The sequence below is a fragment of the Buteo buteo genome, chromosome 13, assembly GCF_964188355.1.
Source record: "Buteo buteo chromosome 13, bButBut1.hap1.1, whole genome shotgun sequence".
Classification (NCBI taxonomy): domain Eukaryota; kingdom Metazoa; phylum Chordata; class Aves; order Accipitriformes; family Accipitridae; genus Buteo; species Buteo buteo.
Genome location: NC_134183.1, coordinates 7,490,357 through 7,511,140, shown reverse-complemented (window position 1 = coordinate 7,511,140; position 20,784 = coordinate 7,490,357). Strand labels below are relative to the sequence as shown.

Here is a 20,784-nt window from a genome sequence, read left to right as displayed (position 1 = left end):
GGTCGCTGCTGGGTGCTTTGGGTGAAGCTTCCAGCACATGGGCTTCACCTCACAGCGCCGGGTCGCTTCACAGGCAGGCAGGGCTCTTCTGAAGGGCACTTCAGCTGTATGAGGCTGATCAAGGGGCTGTTTCAACTCCCCGGTTCAGACGTGGGGAAGAAAGCGCTGGTGTGGGGCTGCCCACGGGAGTCCCTGCTGCAACCTCCCGCTGCAACTGTGGGCAAAGGCTGTTCATTCCCCATGTATTAGTCCTTTTGTCCCTTAAAAAAAACCCAAACAAACAGAGAGACAGGGATGAATGTTGCTTTTTCATCCCCTCTGTCTGCCTGTATTGATCCCTCTTGCACGGAGGAACAGCACCTTGGAGACGTGGCTGCGCGGTGCCCTCTGCGCTGCCTGGGCACCGTGGGGTAATTGCCCGTGTAAGTGGCCGATTTGCACACGCAATTACCCAATGTGCAATCACAGCCGCAGCCCCTTTGAGCTGCAGTGAAAGCTGCACCAAACCCTCTCCCAGGAATCTGCCCCTCTCCGGCGCTTGCCAGGATGGATGCGAATGTCCTGGAAGCTAGGAGCCTCCTCCCGGGCACCCACTGCATCCCGGCTAATCCTGAATTAGGTACCCTTTGCTCCGAGCAGAAGCAGCAGAACCGCATCAAGACGATACTCATGATCGCAAATCTCCGGGGGTTCAAAATCTGGGGTTGAGCATTGCAATTTGATGCCTTCGGTGACTTTTGGGAGGATAAAAAGCAGCTGAAACCAGGGGCTGCTGAAGCCCCCCCAGCTGCGGATGCTCTCTGCTCCGTGCTGCCTTAGCACAGCCTTCGAAGCAGAGCATCCCGAGCAAGCTGTGTCCCTGACTCACAGAAACCTGCTGGGTAAAAGCAACCCCTCCGCAGCCTCCCTTGCAGCCAAGCTGACTCAAACCCACCTGCGAAAAGACTTGGGTTTTTTTAAGTTTTAGGACTTTTTTAAAGAGAATTCTTTAGTTTCTTTCAGTTTTTCAGCTGAACTTGCTGCTGCTCCAAAAGCCTCATTATTCAAGTGTCCTGGCTGGGACACATGGTGCGGCCGGATCCGGCAGGCTGCAGGGTTCGCACTCCCTCCAGTGCTGTTCTTTTTATTCCATTCAGCTTGATTAAAACGAGTATTTTTAAAATTAAGCAACACCCACGATTGCGGTGAGACTTGCAAGACTTAAAAAGCAGCTCCTGAGCAAAAGCGGAGTGCAGCAAAGCTGGTGAGGGCTGGGAGGAAATTTCATTTCAGCTTTCTGAAGATACAATGCTGCCTAAATAATTTCCCCTTGTCTTTTCCAACACTGCTTAATATCATCCACTGATTACTGCACTTTGTAGATAAAGGGTGCCTATATGCCCGGTTTTGGGAACCTTTTAATGCTGAATAAATCTGAGCTCTATCTCTTGCTAGCAGTGAGCGGCAGCAGGGACGGGGGCAGCTCCCGGGGATGCTGCCCTGGTATTGATGCTTTGCTACGGGTTCCTTGTGTGACCTTGGTCACATCCCCTGGCTGTACAAGCATCCCCAGCACCCAGATGTGAAAGGACAGAGTTCAAGTTTTCCTCGGAAAGGGCCCTCAGCACAAACTCCGTGACTCTGATGGGTCTTCCCACCATCTTCCTGAGCTGTGATCCCGGGGATGGGAGCGGAGCCAGGGCTTAGAGCAGGGTGGTTCGGAGAGGCGATGCTGGCTCGGTGTGGGAAGGGCTTTGCCAGCATTTCTGTGCTCTGTTAGAGGCTTGCTGGGTGAGAAGACCCCTTTCAACCCCTCCTGTGATGGTCCTGAGCATCGCTTCTGTGAGCCCTTCACTGCAGGCAGAGGTGCTGCCCGGCACTGTGCTTACGAGATCCTTCCCAAAGCTTTGGATTTTATGTGAAAGAAACCCCAGCGTGCTCTGAGTCTCACTGTCTCCAGGCAGAATAGGAATGAATTTCAGCTGCCCGGTCCATCCTGAGCCATGCCTCGTGTCTGACTGCTGAGTCCCGGGAGTTTTCCTTCTCGGAGGAGGGTTTGCCAAAGGTTTGCATCAGCTCTCTCTCTGCATCCCACCACCAGCCCGTTGTACGTCTGGCTTTACAGATGCTCTGCTTTTATTCTTAGAAAGTACTAAATATTTCCGCTTTCCATCTGAATAACTCCAGCGATCAGGGGTTGCTGATCACTCTGATGAGTCTCAGCATTTGCTATGAATCCATCCTACTTAATGCTGAGTATTTTTCTGAGCCTTTAGCTTGGCTGGGCATCCAGGTCCGTGGCAGAGGCACTGACAGGCATCGCGCTTTCCCATTTGAACAGAAATGACATTTGAGTTGAAGCTTCATCGGGGGCTTTTTACACTGCAGATTTTCAATGCGTAAATGTTATATATGCTGGTAAATGCACCTGTCACCTCGCCAGTTGGTGACATCCTGACGTTCGCTCTCCCTGGGTATCTTCCCTTGCCAGGGACATGGACTGATTCCTCCCATGCATCCCCTTGCCTTGGGAAGTGACCGCAGAGCTGGGAAGTGGTGGGATTCTCGTTGGACTTGCTTGTTAGTGACTGATTTTTCCCCACTTTTTTTTCCCCCAATACTGGGTTCTCTCGAGGCTCCTGAGCTGTTAGTTACCAGCAATGTGTAGATGCTGTAGCCTAGGTCTGGGGCTGAGCTTGCGGAGCTGTAATGCTGGCGCTGGTAGCAGTGTCCGGCAGCAGAGGTAGGAGAGCACCCACCTGCTCTTGGTGTTCAAGTGTTTGCTCAAGCTACTGGGTTGTTGTTTGGTTGGTGTTTTAAATTTGGCATTATAATTGTTCTTTAATATGTTAAATCAAAATGCATTTTACAACGTGCCCTTTGCAGCTTGCAATCACGCGTCTCTGGAAGTGAGTCTAGAGCTGTCATTAATCAGAAAATGATTTGCCTTGTTGCAAATAACCATATGCTGCTCTGAATTTTGCTGGTAGCCTCTGTTTTAATAATGGATGGAAAAAAAGCTGTATGTGTGACATGGACTTTTTACCTGAATTCTGCAAGCCATACAAAAATCTTATTTTCAAGTGAAAAGCGAGTGAAACTTGAGAACCATTAAAGCCCAGGGAAGTTGTTGCCCCTCTCCTTACCTTAGCCAAAACTCACCCAAGGCGGTGAGTCCTGCGCACCGAGGAAGGGGCTGGTTTTGTCACTGGGACCGGGTGGGCTCTCGTGGGCATGCTGCCTTCCTCTGGTCGGAGGATGAGAACAAACTCCTAGTATCCACATGTGCCTGTCTAATATTCATCTTCTGGGACTGTCCCATGGCTGCGGGTGTCAGCTAAATACAGAGGAACATGTTAAAGTTATTTTGATCTTAGATACGGCTTGATCATCATCATCCTCATTAGAGCCTATCAAGAGAAATCAGGTAAAGTGTCACTGCATCGAGTGAGGAGTCGTGTATTTGGGGGGTAGAAAGAGAAAAATCTTCTCCGCCCCAGGTGCTCCTCACCTGCCAATGGGCAGGAGGGAGAAGAGTGGGTTTGGCTGATCACAGCTAGAGCAGAAACCTCCAGTGTGCTGCAGCCGTGGCCAAGCTAACCCGGCACTGATGAATCCTGCGGGACTTCCAGCGAGGAGGGAGGGGGCAGCACTGATGCCTTTGTGCAAGGCGCCAGCAAAGCCTCCTTCAGCAGCCTGATGTCTAATCACGTAAGATTAATTCAGGCCAGGGCAGGTGTGGAGAAAGGTCGTGACTGGGAAGCAGAGAGCCTGTCTGCGAGACGGGGCTGGAAGAGCTTGGTTTGTTTGACTTTGCAAAATCAAGGCTGAGAGGAGATGTGATGTGTCCTCTGTAAATACATCGGGTGGGTAAACACCCGGGACAAAGAACAGCTATAGAAGCTACTTAAAAGACAGCGCTGCCATAAGAACAAATGGATATGAGCTTGCCCTGAATAAATTCAGGCTGGAAGTTAGGCTTCTAACCACCAAAGTTGGAGGGAGGGAACCACCCAACTAGCTTTGAGATGGAACTTGATAATTTTCGGAAGAGATTAATATCCTGTGGTTGCCTGTGGCAGTGGGAGCCTGGCTGTGCGGGGAGCCTCGTGGTCTTCTTCCTTGCCTTTGCCTGGCTCTGCCTTTTCAAGAATGCTTTTGGGCAGAGCTCTTGTGTTTTCTCATGGCTGGAGAGCAAAGTCCTGGCGGTGACGTGACTGATGCATCCTCAGACAAAGTCATGTGAAGGTTGCACCTCAGTGTCCCGTGCTGTGAAATAACCCCCTCAGGCACAGCGTAGGAGCACTGGGAGGTTCCTTGGGTCCACATTTGCCTCATTTGTTATCTAAAAGTGTCATCAGTTTTGATTTGTGCGCTTGCCCGTCCACCTGAGTCCCACCTGCCAGTGATCTCTGCTGGGTAGAGCTGGCACAGCTCAGCGTCCCGTGGTGCACGGTCCTGTGTCCCACAGAAAGGGTCTGCACCAGGGGATGCTCCTCTCTTCTTTTCAGGGTTATGGGGGTGCTCAGCACAGCGAACCCAGATTGATTAGAGTACCTGTACAATTGCTGTTAAAATCAGGGCTGTGTCTGGAAATTGCTCCCCTGGAGTGTGCAGGGACTTTCAGAAGCTTCTGCCCTGGACCTGTGCAAAAACAGTAACAAAAGCAGATGAGAGAGAAAGAACATCTGTGGCTGTGTGAGCTGGTGTATCACATTCTCACTCATTGACTTTATTCTGATACGCAAACAACCCTTAATTAATTCCTCTGGCAAACTTTCCTGATGGGAGAGATGCAGTAACAAGTCCCTCTGTGAGAGGCTGGCATATAATGTTTGATTTATAATGTTTGATAATCTAACATTTCTCCAGAAGATCCTTGATGTTCCTCCGTGTTCGTGTCTTTTGCAGGATGCTGGAGTATTCCCTGGACCTGCAGAACGTCAGCTTCTCAGCGGTCCGCACCGTCCGCGTCCTGCGGCCGCTCAGGGCCATTAACAGGGTCCCCAGTAAGTCAAATCCTTATTCCTCCCAGCTGATGCAAGTTCTCTGTATCCGTGCCCCAAAGATGGAAGAGCAAACACAGATGTTCCCCATCTTACATTGCAGCTCAAACGTTCACCTAAGCCTGGTAGTGCTATGTCCTATCACCACTCTCTGGTTTCCAGTGCCTGGCACTCTTCTACTTTAAATAATATTCCTTTTGACACCTGTGGTACCAGAGATGAGCCACCAGTCAATAAGATATCCAGGACTGTCTTCAGACACCTTTCTTTCTCAGCTGAAGAGGGTCTTAGGAGGCTCCTAAAGTGAAGGGATGCAGGCGTTAGGGATTGACTGAGCCGACAGCCTTTGCTAGGCAGCAGGGCAGAGGGGTCTGAGTCGTGCTGCTCCCACCCTTCCTGTGCTACCCCATCCTTTCCTGGAGAAACTGGGATGAGGAGATCTTGTTGTGCCTGGAGACAACCCCCCGAGATGTGCTGAGGAGCCTCCTCTTGGAGCATCTCTTGCTCTTCTCCCCAGAGCTGGTCCATACAGCCCAAAACCCCAACACCGCCAAAGAAAACCTGGGCGGGATGGGAGGTGGCTAGTCAGTCCTGGTTTATCAGGTCATGCATGAGGGTCTCAGACCCCCCCCTTGAAGAGCAGTGGGTGGCATTGCCTGCTCCTGCACGGCAGCAGGCGATGGTAACCCAGCCCTGTGCTCGGAGAGGCCCTGGCCATCGCAAACCCAACCAAACCGCCCAGGGAGCCGTTCCTGCCGCGCCGTGCTGGGCAAAGCCCGGAGCGCTGTGAGGGGCGCTGAGCTCCATCCCTCTCGGACGCTGTACGGATCGGGTGTGTTAAGCGTAAGTACAAGTGCATCAGAAACGTCATTTTCATGGTCCTACAATCCTGGGTATCAAATGCAGCACTGTTTTAGCCAAATTCAATCCAAGTCCGAACTCCCCTATCTGAACTAGCCCAATGCCGTGATGAGAACTAATCAGCTTCAGTTCTGTCTGCCGGTGCTGGAGGTGCCTGGGCTCTATTTATTTTTCTGGTCCTGACTCGTGAACTTAATCTGGCTTTGCTGCTGCTGCTGTTTCAATCATTATGGTAGCTTCAGAATCCTGTTTGCAATGGTTTTTTTATCCCCACTGCTGAACTGATGGATGGCTGAATTTATCCACCACTGTCTAACTGGGGATGTAATTCACTTAATGTATTTTGAAATCCCAGGTAATTTATCTTGGCTTCTCTGCAACGTAGTTACAATGGGATAGAAATGTAAGGTGGGGAAAGAAAAAAGAGAGTTTTGTATGATGATGATAAATGCAATAACCACAGAAAGTCATTTCAGTTAATTAGGAGTTGATGCAAGGTGGTTGTTCCCCAGTAGAGGAATACAAGAAAAACCCTGATAGAGGAGGTGACAGCATCAGGAAGAGAGAAAAAAGTCTTCCTGAAGTATCAAAGTAAAGGGTGCAACAGTAAAGCTTTCTTCAAATGAAAATCAATATAAGTGAGTGAGAGAATGCAGAAGATGGGGAAAGAAGGAGAGCGAGAGATGAGCAGAATATTACAGAGACGTCAGATGAAATCAATTTTTTTGTGTGTAAATGTCAAGTTGAAGTCACCATCAATTTGTCTTTGTTACAGAACTGGCTGTTCCTGAACTTGTGAGAATTAACTGCCAGAGAGAGTTCTGTATTTTAAGGAAGAGAGGGGATTTAGGGTAGATGAGGGGAATTAGGGAGGGGAGGGAATTTTAATATATACTGAATGGGGAAAGAAATATGACTGAGCAAGGGAGAATGTCAGAGTTTGGTCTCAGGGAAGAAAGGAGACATAAAATTACTAGAAAACTTTAGGAGGAGAAAGAGGACTTGAGATGGGGAGTGAAGGGAGGGAGAGGGGAAGGGAAGGGAAGGTAGGTCGTGTGCCCAGGAGCAGGACACGGATGAAGGGGGGTATCCCAGGGGCTTTGGGGGAAAACCAGCGGGGACTGGGGAGCTGCTGGAGTTTGCAAGGTATGTGGGGGTGACAAGGACAGTGGTTGGGAAGGCAGTGGCTGTCAGTGGAAGGACAAGTATGGATGGAAAGGAAAAGGTCAGGAGGACATAGCTGGAACAAGAAAATTCAGCGTGGACATTTCCTCTTTGCCTCAGGCATGCGCATCCTGGTGACGCTTCTTTTGGACACGCTGCCCATGCTGGGGAACGTCCTCCTCCTCTGTTTCTTCGTTTTCTTCATCTTCGGCATCGTGGGAGTCCAGCTGTGGGCAGGTTTGCTCAGGAACCGCTGCTTCTTCCCCGAGAACTTCAGCATGTGAGTCTGCGCAGGCAGCAGAAGTGTCTCTCCCGCTCGAGCGAGTCTATCTCTCCAAGATACAAGGATATCCTCCATTAAAAAGCCCTGGTCTTCTGTAAATGTTTCCTGCTCCTAAATGCCACCACAACTCCTGCTCAGGCACACACAGCCAGAACAGAGCAAGCTGCGACAATTTGCCATTCCAGTCCTGCAGGGCTGGCCTTAACCCTCAGCCGGCACTTGGGAACCTCTCTGATTGATAAGAGCTTCCAAAAACCCCCTGAGAATAAGAGTTCAGGCTTTCTAAATTCAGCATATCATTAACGTGTGACCTTTTCTGCATTTGTCGAGACATTGAGGTCTGAATCCTGTTCAGCAGCTGGTTGTGTTTATTGGTATGACATTTGTAGTCCCGCCTAAACCCCAGGGAAAGCTGATGGAGATACCATACATTTTGTGATGCTAGATCCTTTTCAGTCTCAAAGCAACAGATAGTCCCTGTTCCAAAGTGTTAATTTTCACAGATCCCTGGATTTTAAGGCCAAGAGGACTATTGTGATCAAATGGGGTTTTGTAGCACCCAGTTTCCTGGCCAGCCAGCTTGCCAGATGTAGGAGTGTTTGAACAGTGGTCAAAATATCTGGTAGGTGTCAGCCTCTTTCAGACCAGGTTTTCCATACCTGTTCTTCTACCTACCTGGTTTTTTTTCCACCACCTCTCTCCCTTCAAATGCTAGGAGAAGGGCAGGTGACTTGCAAGCCCTTGATGGCTGCTCTGCCGAGCTCTGGTACCCCTGTCCCCTTTCAGTGGATTGCTTTCAAAAATTGACTCCCCGGAGTTGGTCTGCCTAGATCCACACCCAGATGGAGAAGTCCTGCAAGCCCAAACCTCTCTTGCACACAGCAGGACCACGATGCTGCTGCTGTGCCTAGGCTGGCTCTCGAGTCTGGAGCTGGTACGATGCACCTTTTATCCTTTCCCACGCATCTCCTAATCAACTGCCACCCCTCTTGTAGGTCGTGTCCTCAAAGGGCAGTTGGGACAATCATTACCGTCCCTGTTCAGTAAATGGCAACAGAGCAGAGGGACTGCTTCACCACTGAGTAAATCCAATAGAGCCACAGGTTTGGGTGCTGTTTAATTGAGCCAGAATTCCAGGGGTTTAGATAAGCTTTGAAGGGTATTAAAGGCAATTCTGCAGGAATTAACCGGGCTGAACTAGGCTTAAAAATATCTTTGCAAGCTTTACTGGAAGTCTTGGCAGCATTAAGGAGATAGCTGTGTGCAGAGCAAGAAGCCAGTTCCTGGCTGGCCATGGGTTGTTTCATCTCCCTGAAGAGTGTTTTTGCCTGGTTTGCTGTGGTAAGGCCACCCTCAGAGGGAATTTAGAGCTTATCTATGGGCTGAACAGGCACTGTGAAATGCAGAGGAAGGCCCTGTCTTTGGTTTTTAGGAAGCTTGGGAGGTCCTTGTACATAGAGTGTCCCCAAGCAATTCTCAGCATCTCCAGGAGGACAAGAGATACAGGAGTTTAACTGACTGATTTCCATCTTGCTGCAGCAAAGGCATTTCAGTGAAGCCCCGCCGGGCTGAATCCTGCTTTTAGTCCCCTAAAGTTAAAGCCAGAGCACTTCCAGATGGAGTGACTCTTAATAATGTCATCATCAGAGGGGTTGCTGAGTGGCCGAGTGCACTGCCTCAGTTTTCCAAAACCCAGTTAGGGACATCATCTCACCCAGTGGGACTGTAGAAAGTCCAGGGAGATCCCTTTAAAATAAAACACCTTTAAATTCCAGAATAACAGATGTCAGACTGCTGTTACAGTTGTTACCTTGCCAGATTGCCTGCAATCGGTGTGCAAACCCCAGCCCTGTCTGGACTCTTTCAGCCCCTACACGGTGGATTTGGAGCGATACTACCAGACAGAGAACGAAGACGAGAACCCTTTCATTTGCTCCCAGCCCCGGGAGAATGGGATGCGCTACTGCCGGAGTATCCCAACACGGAGGGAAGAAGGTCTTGAGTGCACCCTGGATTATTATTCCTACAATGACACTACCAACACATCCTGTGTCAACTGGAACCAGTATTACACCAACTGCTCCGCCGGGGAGCACAACCCCTTCAAGGGAGCCATCAACTTCGATAACATTGGCTATGCCTGGATCGCGATATTTCAGGTGAGCCTTGGCTGCAAACTGTCACGAGGTGGGTGAACAGCCTGTCGTGCCCCCCAACATGTTCCTAGGGGCTGCGTAATCGCACTCTTGGGAGCTATTTTGCACCAGCAAGCATTATATAGCAGTGCACGGGTGCTCAAAATATCAGGGATGCAATCTGATGCTTGAAGATGCCTCCATCTCACATTCATGGACAAAACCCCAGTCTCCAAATCCTGTGTGTGTGCAGTAAGACCATCCTGATGCGGAGCAGAGCCTAGAGACTGCTCTTCCCTCTGCAAAATGCAGTAGTGGGCCTTAGGTCCAGCTGGAAAAGAAGGGTTGGCTTCAGGCTGAGCGGTTGGTAACGTGGCTATTGGCATTGGCAGGAGCAGGATTTGGCTCCTCAGTGTCTTGTACTGCACCGAGACCAGCTATGGGGTGTCAGAAATGACGCAGCCAGGAGAAACGTTGCTTGTGCACTTGGTGTTGGAACTGAGCCTTGATGGGGTCATTTTCCCTTCCTATCTCCACCAGGTCATCACACTGGAAGGCTGGGTGGACATCATGTACTTTGTCATGGATGCACACTCCTTCTACAACTTCATCTACTTCATCCTCCTGATCATTGTGAGTGGCCTTAGGGGAAGGTGGGGGTCCTTTTGGCATTTGGAGAGAGCAGAGTGGAGTGACCCAGAGGAACAGGATAGATAATACAGTGAATGTAAAAGCTGAGGCAGAAACCAGCCTGCTGGAAGACACGCAGCTTCAATATGGCATTGCATTGCAGCTGCATTTTGCTGCAAACATGAAGGAAAGAAAGATGTGCTTAAGCTATGGTAGATGCACTTCTGTGGCTGCTGCTTCTAGTACTTCTCTCCTTGTGCTCCAAGGTCCTCTCTCATAGTTGCCACCTAATATTTAAGTTTAAAAGTAGGCAAATTCCCCTGGTCAGATTTTGAGCGCTGGAAGGGGAGGAGGCTGCCCAGAAATTCCCCCATATCGAAGAACCCAGCTGGCTGGGACATTTCAGGAAAACAGTCCCAAACTTTAGAGAGCACATTAAGAAAGGAGGGAAGAGATTACTGCCCACAGCCCACCCACGCTTCACAGCATCATCCAAGACCACCCACAAAGGAGACAACAAAGAGTTTCTGTGGGGTGGGCTCCATGATGGACTTCATCTATGCAAGCAGAATTGTCTACCGTGACTGGCTGAGCTCGTTGTCTAGACTCCCTTTATCGTCAAGGGAGAAAAATAGGTGCTTTAAGGGGGTGATTCATCTCCTCTGAAGGTAGACATCCAAAATAAATTAGATGCATTGCAGACTTGATGTGCCTATTTCTCTCTTGACTCTAAAGGATCATTAGGTGCCTCACTCAGATGTAGCTGAGATAAGTGAGATGAGTCCCCTTCTTGCTGCCTAATTGGCCTAAGTCCAGCAAAATAGCTGCACGTTGTCCATTAGGCCATTGTGGGGATTTCTGCTCCTCATCAAACCAGGACTCAAAACCTGAGGAGAAGGTAGGAGGCCGTTTAGTCCATGATGCTTTTTCTAGTTCATCTATTAGCTTCCCCAAAAAAGAAACAATCCCTTGCTCTCAGCATCTCCGAAATGATGGAGAGGAAGAGCAAGCAGTACTTTTCCAGATGCCGTGCGAGTAACATTAGCAGTGTGTGATAGCCCGTTAGCACGTCAGTAATTCTCCGTGATCCAGGCTGGGCTCTGCAGAAGGCAGAACCTCATGAAACCCTGGTTGGAAATAAAATCTCCAAGCTGTGGGTACAGACTGCTGATGCCCTTGCGTAACAGTCACCCGCAAATCCCGTTAGCAGGGGAAAGGGATCTGCTCGCAAGCTGCCCACACACTGCCAGGAAAAAACGCTCCTATCAGGAAGGCTCAGTGCATTCATCGTAATGCCACTAATTGTGATAATTACAACCGCTGTCTGCGGAGAGAGAAAAGCACCATCTTAAAAGAGCAAAAGGTTTTTGTCAAAATAATCTTCTCTCGTCTTTGATCTTTGGCATCCGCCGTAGAGCGCTGGCGTGGGAGTCCCTGGGGTGGGGGCTTGGGGGCTGAGCCAGCCCCTCTGCGGTCCGGGCCAGCGGTCCCTGCTAGGTGACGCAGGGGACGGGGCTGGATGGGGTTTTCCCCCGGCTCCTTGCGCCAGGGCGTGGGGTGAGGCAGGGCTATGGGGTGGGCATGGCCACCCCGAGGTGGCTGATGGCTCCTGTCCCCTTAGGTGGGCTCTTTCTTCATGATCAACCTCTGCCTGGTGGTGATAGCAACGCAGTTCTCCGAGACGAAGCAGCGCGAGAGCCAGCTGATGAAGGAGCAGCGGGTACGCTACCTGTCCAACGCCAGCACCCTCGCCAGCTTTTCGGAGCCGGGCAGCTGCTACGACGAGCTCCTCAAGTACCTGGTTTACATTGCCCGCAAAGGCAGCAAGCAGCTCGTGGAGGTCTACCGGGTGGCGGGCGTGAGGATGGGTTTCCTCGCCAGCCCCACGAGCAAGGCAGGGGCTGACCGGCACGCCAGGAAGCGCCGGAGCAGAAAGAGGTCCTCCGTGCACCACCTCATCCACCACCATCACCACCACCACCACCACTATCACCTGGGCAATGGGAACCTGCGGGCACCCCGCGCCAGCCCGGAGATCAGCGATGTGGAGACCGGCTCGCTCCACAACGGGACCAACCGGCTGATGCTCCCCTCCTCGGCATCAAACCCCCACGGGGCCCCCGGCGCCGCTCCCAGCAACACCGAGTCCGTCCACAGCATCTACCACGCCGACTGCCACTTCGAGCCGGTGCGCTGCCGGTCATCCCTCCCGCAGCCGGGCCTCGGTTTGCCGAGCCCAGAGGGGATCCCCAAGAACATCGTGGGCGGCAAGGTGTACCCCACGGTGCACCCCAGTACCTCCCATGAGATGCTGAAAGAGAAGAACCTGGGGGAGGCGGCGGTCGGTGGTGGGAGCAGCACCTTGACAAGCCTCAACATCCCGCCCGGGCCGTACAGCACCATGCACAAGCTGCTGGAGACGCAGAGCACAGGTGAGCCTGGGGCCGGACGTCGGTCTGGGGTTACCTTGCAGAAATACAAGCTACAACCTCATTTCTTTCTCTTTCTGAATCTTTGCAGGGTTCTTTTCAGTCCACGTTACGGAGAAGGGCGATGGCTTTCCAGGTGAGGCCAACATGAGTCTTCTGACCTACCTAAGGCGTCTTATAGCCAAAACCAGGAGAGAGGTTTAGACCTCCCAGTACTTCATACTTGCAAGAATCCAAGGGAAATGAATGTTTTCAATGAACCCATTTTCTTTCCCATCCCCATCTCGCCCCCAAACTGATTTATGCTGTAATTACAGGGAACGCTCCCCAAATCCCTGCACTCCCCAAAGCAGCTAGAACTGGGCTCAGTGACACTGAGCAGAGCTGGAGCCCAGCCTGGCCGCTTCCAAATAGCCGTGTCCCTTCCTCGCTAAAATGCAGGGCTTGGAGGTGGCTTCGTTGCCCACCACTTGCTGCAGAGCTCGGGGACGGACATCTTCCAGATCTGAGTCCCAGCACATCCGTGAGCACTGCGTAGCGCTCTCGTGGGACGGGAGGCTCGCGGAGATCGAGTGTCTGTTCTGCACGAGTGCTCAATGGCAATTGCAGATGCCGAGTATTAAAGATCTGTGATTTGCTCAGGAAGCTCGTAACAAACAGAGCCAGATACTGAATGCAGCTTTCCTGGATCGGAGGTTTCAAACCTTCGCTGCAAGATGCTCTTTCGCCCTCCACATCCTGAGGTTTGGGAGCTTGGGCCAGTCTCGTCCAAACCCCCTCAGCCTCCAAGAAGCGTTTCTGGCCAAGCTTTCCCAGGCGGTCAATGCCTTTTCCACCCCACCGCAGCGGCATTGACCTTTCCAGCCAGGAGCTGTGCAGGGAAGAGACCAAGTCCTGCCCCCAGCCCAGAGCTGCCTGGAGACTAAATACACAGAGCCGGGCTCTCAGTCGGTTTAGCGCTGGGTTTTTATTCGCGCTGCTGCTTGCTGCTGTGCATGAGTCAGGAGCGTGCTTTGCAGACAGCCTCTCCCCTTGCAGCCAGCTGGTGGGATTTTTGGGGAATATCCCGCTGATATTGTCACCCCAGGAGCCACCTGGCAGCTGGGAGCTGCTGTTGAGGGCAGTTCGTGGAGGGGAAAGCTGGTGATTTCAGAGCATCAGCAAACAGTGGGAGCAGGAAAGGAGGCTGCTGGCGGCAGTGCTCCCAATAATTACAGCCCGGAGCCTGCCAGGGCCAGGGGCACTGATTGCTTTCTCCTAGCTCTAATGGCCAGAGGTATAACGAGGTGGGCTAGGGGTGCTGGGCTGGTGGCAGTGTCTGGGGACAGCAAGAGGGTTTTGTAACTGGGGAGAAGGCACTCGGGGAGCCCAGGTTTTGGGCTGTTTAACCCAGCAGGAGCCCTTTTCACGTTAGGAAATGCCTGTCTTGTCGAGGGCAATGGTTTGGTGCTAATGGGAATGGGGGGTTGCTCCTGTGGCTGCCTGCAGCCCCTCTGTCCCAGCTGATGGATCGCCCTGCCCCTGCCCCGCTGGCATTTCAGGTCCCTGCCAAAGCTCCTGCAAGATCTCCAGCCCCTGCACCAAGCTGGATGGCGGCTCCTGCAACCCCGAGAGCTGCCCTTACTGCCTCAAGGCGCTGGCGAGCGAGGCCGAGCTGACGGACAACGAGACGGCCGACTCGGACAGCGAGGGGGTCTACGAGTTCACGCAGGATGCCCACTACAGTGACCAGCGGGACCCGCAGTGGGGCAGAGCCCGGGCCAGGAGAGCGAGCCGGGTGCTGGCCTTCTGGCACGTGGTGTGCGAGACCTTCCGGAAGATCGTGGACAGCAAATATTTTGGCCGTGGGATCATGGTGGCCATTCTCATCAACACACTCAGCATGGGGATTGAGTACCACGAGCAGGTGAGTGCTGGCCCAGCGGCTCCTGGCGCAGTGGGGATGCGGGCAGTGCTACGGGTCCGAATGCGGCCGCTGGCAGGATGGTTTGGGGCAAGAGGCATTGGCGTGCTCTAGGAAGGGTCCCAGGACAGAGCAGGGCTGGTTTTTCTCCTCTGAGCCTGCTTTCAGCTTGCAGGCAACGATCACCCTGGCTGGTACCGGGCTGTATGAGCTCCCACATCCCAGTCCTGCCAGGGGTGCTCAGCACCGTGCCGGGACCGCCGTCACATGAGCAGCACCACGCGTTGCTGGTTTCTGTGGCGTGGGGTCCAAGGAGAAGGGAGCAGCCGTTTGCCACTGGGTTTGTGCCAGCCTGGCAGTGCTAGCAACGCTGCTGGCGGCTGCGGGCTCTGGGTCAGTGCAGCTGCAGGCAAGGAAGTCTATTGAATTTGCAGTCCCCGGAGAGGAGGTAACAAATGCCTTTGCCTCCCCGGTGAATGCTCCAGCAACAGCACGCTGAGTCCAAAATAGACTCATCGCTGGCTATTCCTCCGCTCGATTATCTAAGCCCTTGCAGGCGAGAGGCTGCCTCTGCTCCAGCCTCTCGCACACTTGTCACCTAGCAGAGCTTTTCCCTATATATAGTCATTAAGAGAAGGAGTTACCATGTTCCTCTTGAAATGTCTCCATGAGATGACAAGAGCTCTGGTTTTAGAGCGGCTTTTGCGTGGTCTGGTCTCACGTAGGTTTTGTGGCTGCTGCTGGCGGCACGCCTGGCGTGGTGTCCTCGGTCCTGCCGCAGGCATGGGGTGGCTTGGAGCTGCAGGTGCACGCTTCGTTTGGATTTGGGGTGAAGAGTTTATTAGCAGGGAGGCTGAGATGCTGCAGAACCTTGTTATATACCCCTCCAACTCTTGAGGGCTCCCAGTGGCCGGCCCAGCATGGTGCTTCTCCCGGGATGCCAGACCTCTCCCCTCCCAGCCAGACACGGCCACCCCTGTCCCAGCGCCAGCCTTTGCTGGGAACTCCCTTGCATCTCGAGTCATGGCTGTTTACTTTTCTCCCTTCCTGGCACATTTTGTGTTTGCAGAGGCGTTTCTCCCACAGCTCCCAGTGGCAGCGATGGTGGCTGCAGATCGGTTCCAAATTCCCGTGTCCTCTCATGGCATTAATGCCTCAATGACCGAACGCCAGGGAGACGTGGCTGTGCTAAATGTGTCCCTTCCAGCCAGCACCTTCTCCCTGACGTCCTAATACAGTCTGGCTGGCTAACCGTTGTTTTCAGTACGCATTAAACAGCAATGCGCTCTGAAGTCCTGCAGGTTTCACCTTCATGTGCTGCCCTTGGTGGGAGCTCTGCGGAGAAGCTTGAATGATTCCACCTTTATTTAATAATACTGGGAAGATCATCTCCTCGGAACCCGGGCAGGGGGGTGGCTCACAGAAACCAATAAACAGTTATATTCCTCCTTTGGCTGAAAGGTGAAAGCAGATCCGCCGTGTCTTTGCTGCGACTGTCCAAGGGGTGGATTGTCAAAGCTTGTTGCCCTTTATCAGGAGCATCTTTGGGAGATGCTGGTGTAGGTTCCAACCGTGCGTATACCGGGGGGACCATCCCACTGGGAATGGGTGGCTGAGCAGTCTCCCATCATCAAACACCCTAAAGGCAATGCAGCTCCTTAATTCTTTGGCTCGGGAGAAATAGGGCAGTGGGGTGCCGGCCTCTGTCTCAGCCAGCAGTGAATCCCAGCAGGCAGCTGGATGGGAAGAAGCAGATTTTTGTGGTGGTTTTCGGGTAACAAGGTGAAGGGAGCTGATAAGCGTAGGGGGACTCCAGACGCCGTGGGTGGTTGCTTTCTTTGACGGTATTTTGAAGCTACTACTGTTCCAGATTCCTTTCTCCCAGGCATTTGGAGTGAATAGCAGAGATTGTTTTTATTAGTTCATCTGCTCAAAGTGGCGGCAGAGCAGAGAGGTGTTTTTCTGTAAACTCGAGAGGCTCATAGTCTGCAGTTTCATAATCTGACAGTTATGAGAGCAGGAATTAGAGGGGAGAAATGCTGGACCAGGCCTTTCTATAGAGATTATAAACACTGAAACATGTGATTTTTTTTCTTTTAGAAGAGCCTTTCCTAATAGTGCAAGTGATCAACCGCACCAAATTTATCTTCATTGGCTGATGTTTGCAAAGACGTGAGGGGGCTTGAAGAGTACTTGACTCCATGACTTTCTATATTAAGCTCTCTGCTTATTTAATGAATATTTACCTCCTGGGCTTTTCACATGAGGCCACCCTGGGCACACCGGGCTATATTAGGAAAAATACTTTCAGGATATGTTTTATGGTGCCATGTCAAAAGCCTTGTGTTGTTTATCAGCACCTTGCCAGAGGGGAGGGGACATGCTAGCAGCTACTGTGTGAGAGGAAGGATGGGCTAGTGGTTACTCTGGGAGGATGAAGGCTTCTGCCCTCCCATCTGTCCCCAGCAGTGCTGGGTGGGATTCAGCAGCTCTGGGACGACCAGAGCATCCTGGACTTCAAGACAGGAGCTGGTCAGCTGAAGTCCTCATTGTAGCCAGGAGAGAAAAGTACGCTCGTCTGGAGGCTTTGTATCTCACCTTGGGACAGGCATCCTGGAGGGACCTGCTTTTCTCCATGGAAGATGCCTAGAAAACTTAAATAGTCTTTCAGTCACTTGCTTAACAGACTCATCGACCAGAGAAGGCCAGGTTGGGATATTTAGGATGACAGTGGTTCTTTGAAGGCACATCAAAAAGAGTGGAAATTAGGAGTATGTTGAAAACACTGGCCCCCACCTCTTGCTGCTTGTTTGCATTCACCCATCAGTCAACCTGGGCAGACTGAGCACCCATGGCCAGGGGGGCTGGATGCACATAGCAAAGGTAGTTCATGTCCCCAGGAGTTCATCTCCTACCTTAGACCCTTCCATCCCAAAGCTTCTCTCCATAGACCACCTTCCACTGTAAAGTCGTCATCAACTAATATTTCACCATCGTATGGCTGGGGCTTCAGGAGCTGGGTTTCCTCTAAGCTCCTTCTGACGTGAGCTTGCTGACTTTCTCGCTCAGCATCGGGTTGCTTCCACGTGGTTCCTGCACGTGCGTGAGCCGCAGGTACACCTGACCGGCCTCAACTCTGTGTTTTCTGCCCATCCTCCCCACCCATCCAGTTCTGGCTCTTGCCTTTCTCACGACTGCTGGGTTTAGTGGGAGGAAAGCAGAGCGGTTTGAGGTGCACATAGCACTCACCACGTCGCGGCTGCTGGGCAGCAGTGTGAAATTTTCCATCAGGGAAATGACAACCAGATTGCTGTGGATTATTAATGTGACTGCTAAATAGCTTGTTTTTCTACAGAGATGAAGCAAAATGCAGGTAGAAACTATTAGCTTTGGGTAGAGGAATATAAAGGTGATTTAAAGGTAGACTCCGGGGATTTTAAATACACTGTTGAACCAATTGACTGATTCGCCTTAGGGAAGCTGAGACTCTGCAGCGCTACGGGTTCAAACGGCTAGGGCTTTGCAAAAGCTTGTTCTGCCATAGAGCAGGAGTAAAATGTGCTGCTAAACCAGAGGGTTTCTATCCTGCTTTCCCCCCAGCCCTGGCTGTAAGCCAGACTGTGTTCCATAATGTGCTCCATTTTTTTATTTATTTTTTTTTTTCTCCAAGTCCTTCCTTGGAGTGAAATGCAAAGGCTTTAGTACAAGGCGTGATGTTGGACTCCTCAGCAGGGGAAAGAATTCAGCAAGGGCTTCCTTGAGGAAGGGCTTTGGGGTTTTGTTTTTGTTTTTAAAATCTGGTTCGCATTGAGCTGCCTGGCTGTTCCGATTTTCCTTGTCTGAACTCGCATTGTATGAACTATACCCTACATATTCATTTGTTTAAATAGCGCTTGAATTTCAGCCGCCGTCTCTGCGGTGTTTTGCCATTGTTAACATAACAAGAGACTGGAGAGTCCTGCTCTGGCCTCCCCAAAGCTGCAGTCAGTTCAAATCCATGGCTGGAGCTTGTGGGGACTTGGATCTAGAGTGGTCCAAAACTCTGGTGTCTCTGAAGGAAGGAAGAGGAAATTGGTTCAGACCTATAAAGAACCTTTTTTTTAATTCTTAAAAGCAAATTGGAGAGATGACAGGGGTGAATGACTCTTTGGGACAGCACCCAAGGAGAAGAGCTCATCATCCATGAGGGGCAGTTCTTCAAGGAAGTGGGAAGAGGCGATGCCTGCCATTCCCCTAGCAGGAGGATAACTGGTGGAGTACCCCCAGCTACAGCAAGGTGTTGTAGGAATCCACAAAGCAGCAGCGCCACGAGCCAAGGTGTGCAAACTCCATCTGCAGAAGGCAGGAGCAGCCTAAGCTCATGGCAGTATCTCAGGCTGAATTCCTAGTGCATCCCGCTGCAGGGGCTCGGAGTGTACTCGGTACAGATGATGTAAAGTTGTCACCGGTAACATTACGATCTAATAGCTGCTGCGGCATGGAAATATCAACCATCTGTGCCAAAGCATCAAAGGAAAGCTTGCTGGCAAAATGCATTAATGTGTCTATTTATGTAAACAGTCAAGGCTGGAGAACATGGGAGTCTTCCTAATCAGCATCAGAGGACATGAAATTTTCAGGTATCCAGGACGATCGAGAGGGGAGGTGAAGGGTCAGTAATGGCAGCAGCATTAGAAAATCTGCCGGCATGGAGAAACCATTAGGCTCCAGGTTCAAGCATTTATAATAGTCACCCAAATGGTATTCATGTACTTCTGTTTCTGCCTGAATTCAGCATGCAGGGAAGAAGGTAACTGAAAATTATTAGCTGTCATGACACCCACTGATTGATTTCTCCATGTGGGAGGAAAATTTGATTGTTCCATGAAGAAGTGGTGTAATGGAGCTGGATAGCGGCAATTTGGCAGGTTGATGCCCCAGGTCTTGGGGTGCTTGAATCTGTGCTGGTGTCCAAAGTCCCAGGCAGGCTGGAGGGCAGCAGGTCTGGATCCATTTGTGAGACTGTCTCAAGAAATAAGGGTGTTTGGGGATCAGAAACACTTTACTCCCAGGACTTGGTGGTCGAGAGCATCCTAATCTCCACCAGTTTCAAGCCCAGCTGAACATTTTGCCGCTGGCCGCAGGAGTGGTGGAGGGCAGCTGCAGATTTGTCAGGTGTAGGGAGGCTGCTTCTTTGACACCCCTATGTGCCAAAATGAGATCTTGCCAAGTGCTCGTTCGCCTCCCGAGGAGGCTGTGGAGGATCTGGGGATGAGCTGCAGCTCGCAGGGTGCATGCCGCCCTGCTCGCCCTTGTCTGGCTGTGTAAGGCAGTTGAGGGCAACACCGTGTCCCCTCCAACCTCCACGACTCTGTGTCAGGTCGATCCAGGACATCTAAACTTTGGCTTCTTTCATGTGCGTGGATTTGTGTCAGGCTTCCAGGTCAGGAAGGAAGGGGATCCTTTTTTTTGTAAGATATTTTTGGTATCTCTTGCACCTCTCTTGAATTGTTTTCTGCGAGTGCAGAGACTCAAAGACCCATCCCACAGCCAGGCAGCAGCTGGTGCTGCACCAGGGGCTCTCTGCATCACACACTGATGAAAACCGGTGCTGTACCCCCTTATGTCTGCACCCTGCTGCTTTACTCCAACTGTGGCCTTAATAGCACAGCCCGACTTTTCTCTGTGGTGGAATTTCTAATTTGATGCTTCCCCGTATGAATCTGATTCATTGGGCTTTGATTCAGGAGGGCGCTTATGCATGGGCACGTGTCCCTTAAATCAATGAGACAGGCTTTCCCCGGACAACCTCCGTCTGTCCCAGGCTCTTCCCGGGAGCCCGCAAGGTCCTGCGCTCACGCACCAGCTTCTCTTCTTAGAGATATCTCCGCTTCCACTTTGGTGTGTATCCCATGTCTCTATTTAACTCCATTACACATCTCTCCAGCCCTGTGCCAGCTACTCTTAGCCAAGTGATCAAAGCTTTGGCAGCACAGCGAGGCTTTCCCTCCCTCGGTGTCTGCTGGCTTTGCCCAATGCAGGGCTTGTAGCTAGCGTCAACTTAATTTCTCAGCGCTACAGCCACACAGGGTACTCCCACAGTAGGAAAATGAGGTGCCCTATAGATTTGCACGTGCTATATTCAATTAGCTCCTGCTTAAGCAGAAATTGCTCTTATTAACAGGTTGTTGTCGGAGACTGGAAGAGTCAAGTCAATGCTAATGGAAGTCATCAGAGCTGTTAATCACTAGGATCACTGACTTCAAAACCAGCTCTCTGTTTGTTATCGGGGGTAATTCTTTTTATGGACCTCGGGGGTTCTTCCGCTTCTCCGTGATTTGAAGGGTTTATGAGGTCTTGTAGGAACTCCCGTGTTTTAATTGACTTGCTCATGAAGCTCTTCCAGAGTGCCATG

At 51.5% G+C, this 20,784-nt stretch overlaps 1 protein-coding gene across 1 annotated transcript in view; it reads left to right on the top strand.

Moving 5' to 3' along the window:
* Positions 1-20,784, top strand: part of CACNA1G (calcium voltage-gated channel subunit alpha1 G) — a 152,183-nt gene that overhangs the window by 53,244 nt on the left and 78,155 nt on the right. The window contains exons 4-10 of the mRNA XM_075044450.1: positions 4,891-4,988; positions 7,131-7,290; positions 9,161-9,452; positions 9,969-10,061; positions 11,680-12,490; positions 12,579-12,623; positions 14,029-14,393. Of these exons, the coding sequence (XP_074900551.1) occupies positions 4,891-4,988; positions 7,131-7,290; positions 9,161-9,452; positions 9,969-10,061; positions 11,680-12,490; positions 12,579-12,623; positions 14,029-14,393 (1,864 nt within the window). The remainder of the gene's footprint in view (positions 1-4,890; positions 4,989-7,130; positions 7,291-9,160; positions 9,453-9,968; positions 10,062-11,679; positions 12,491-12,578; positions 12,624-14,028; positions 14,394-20,784) is intronic.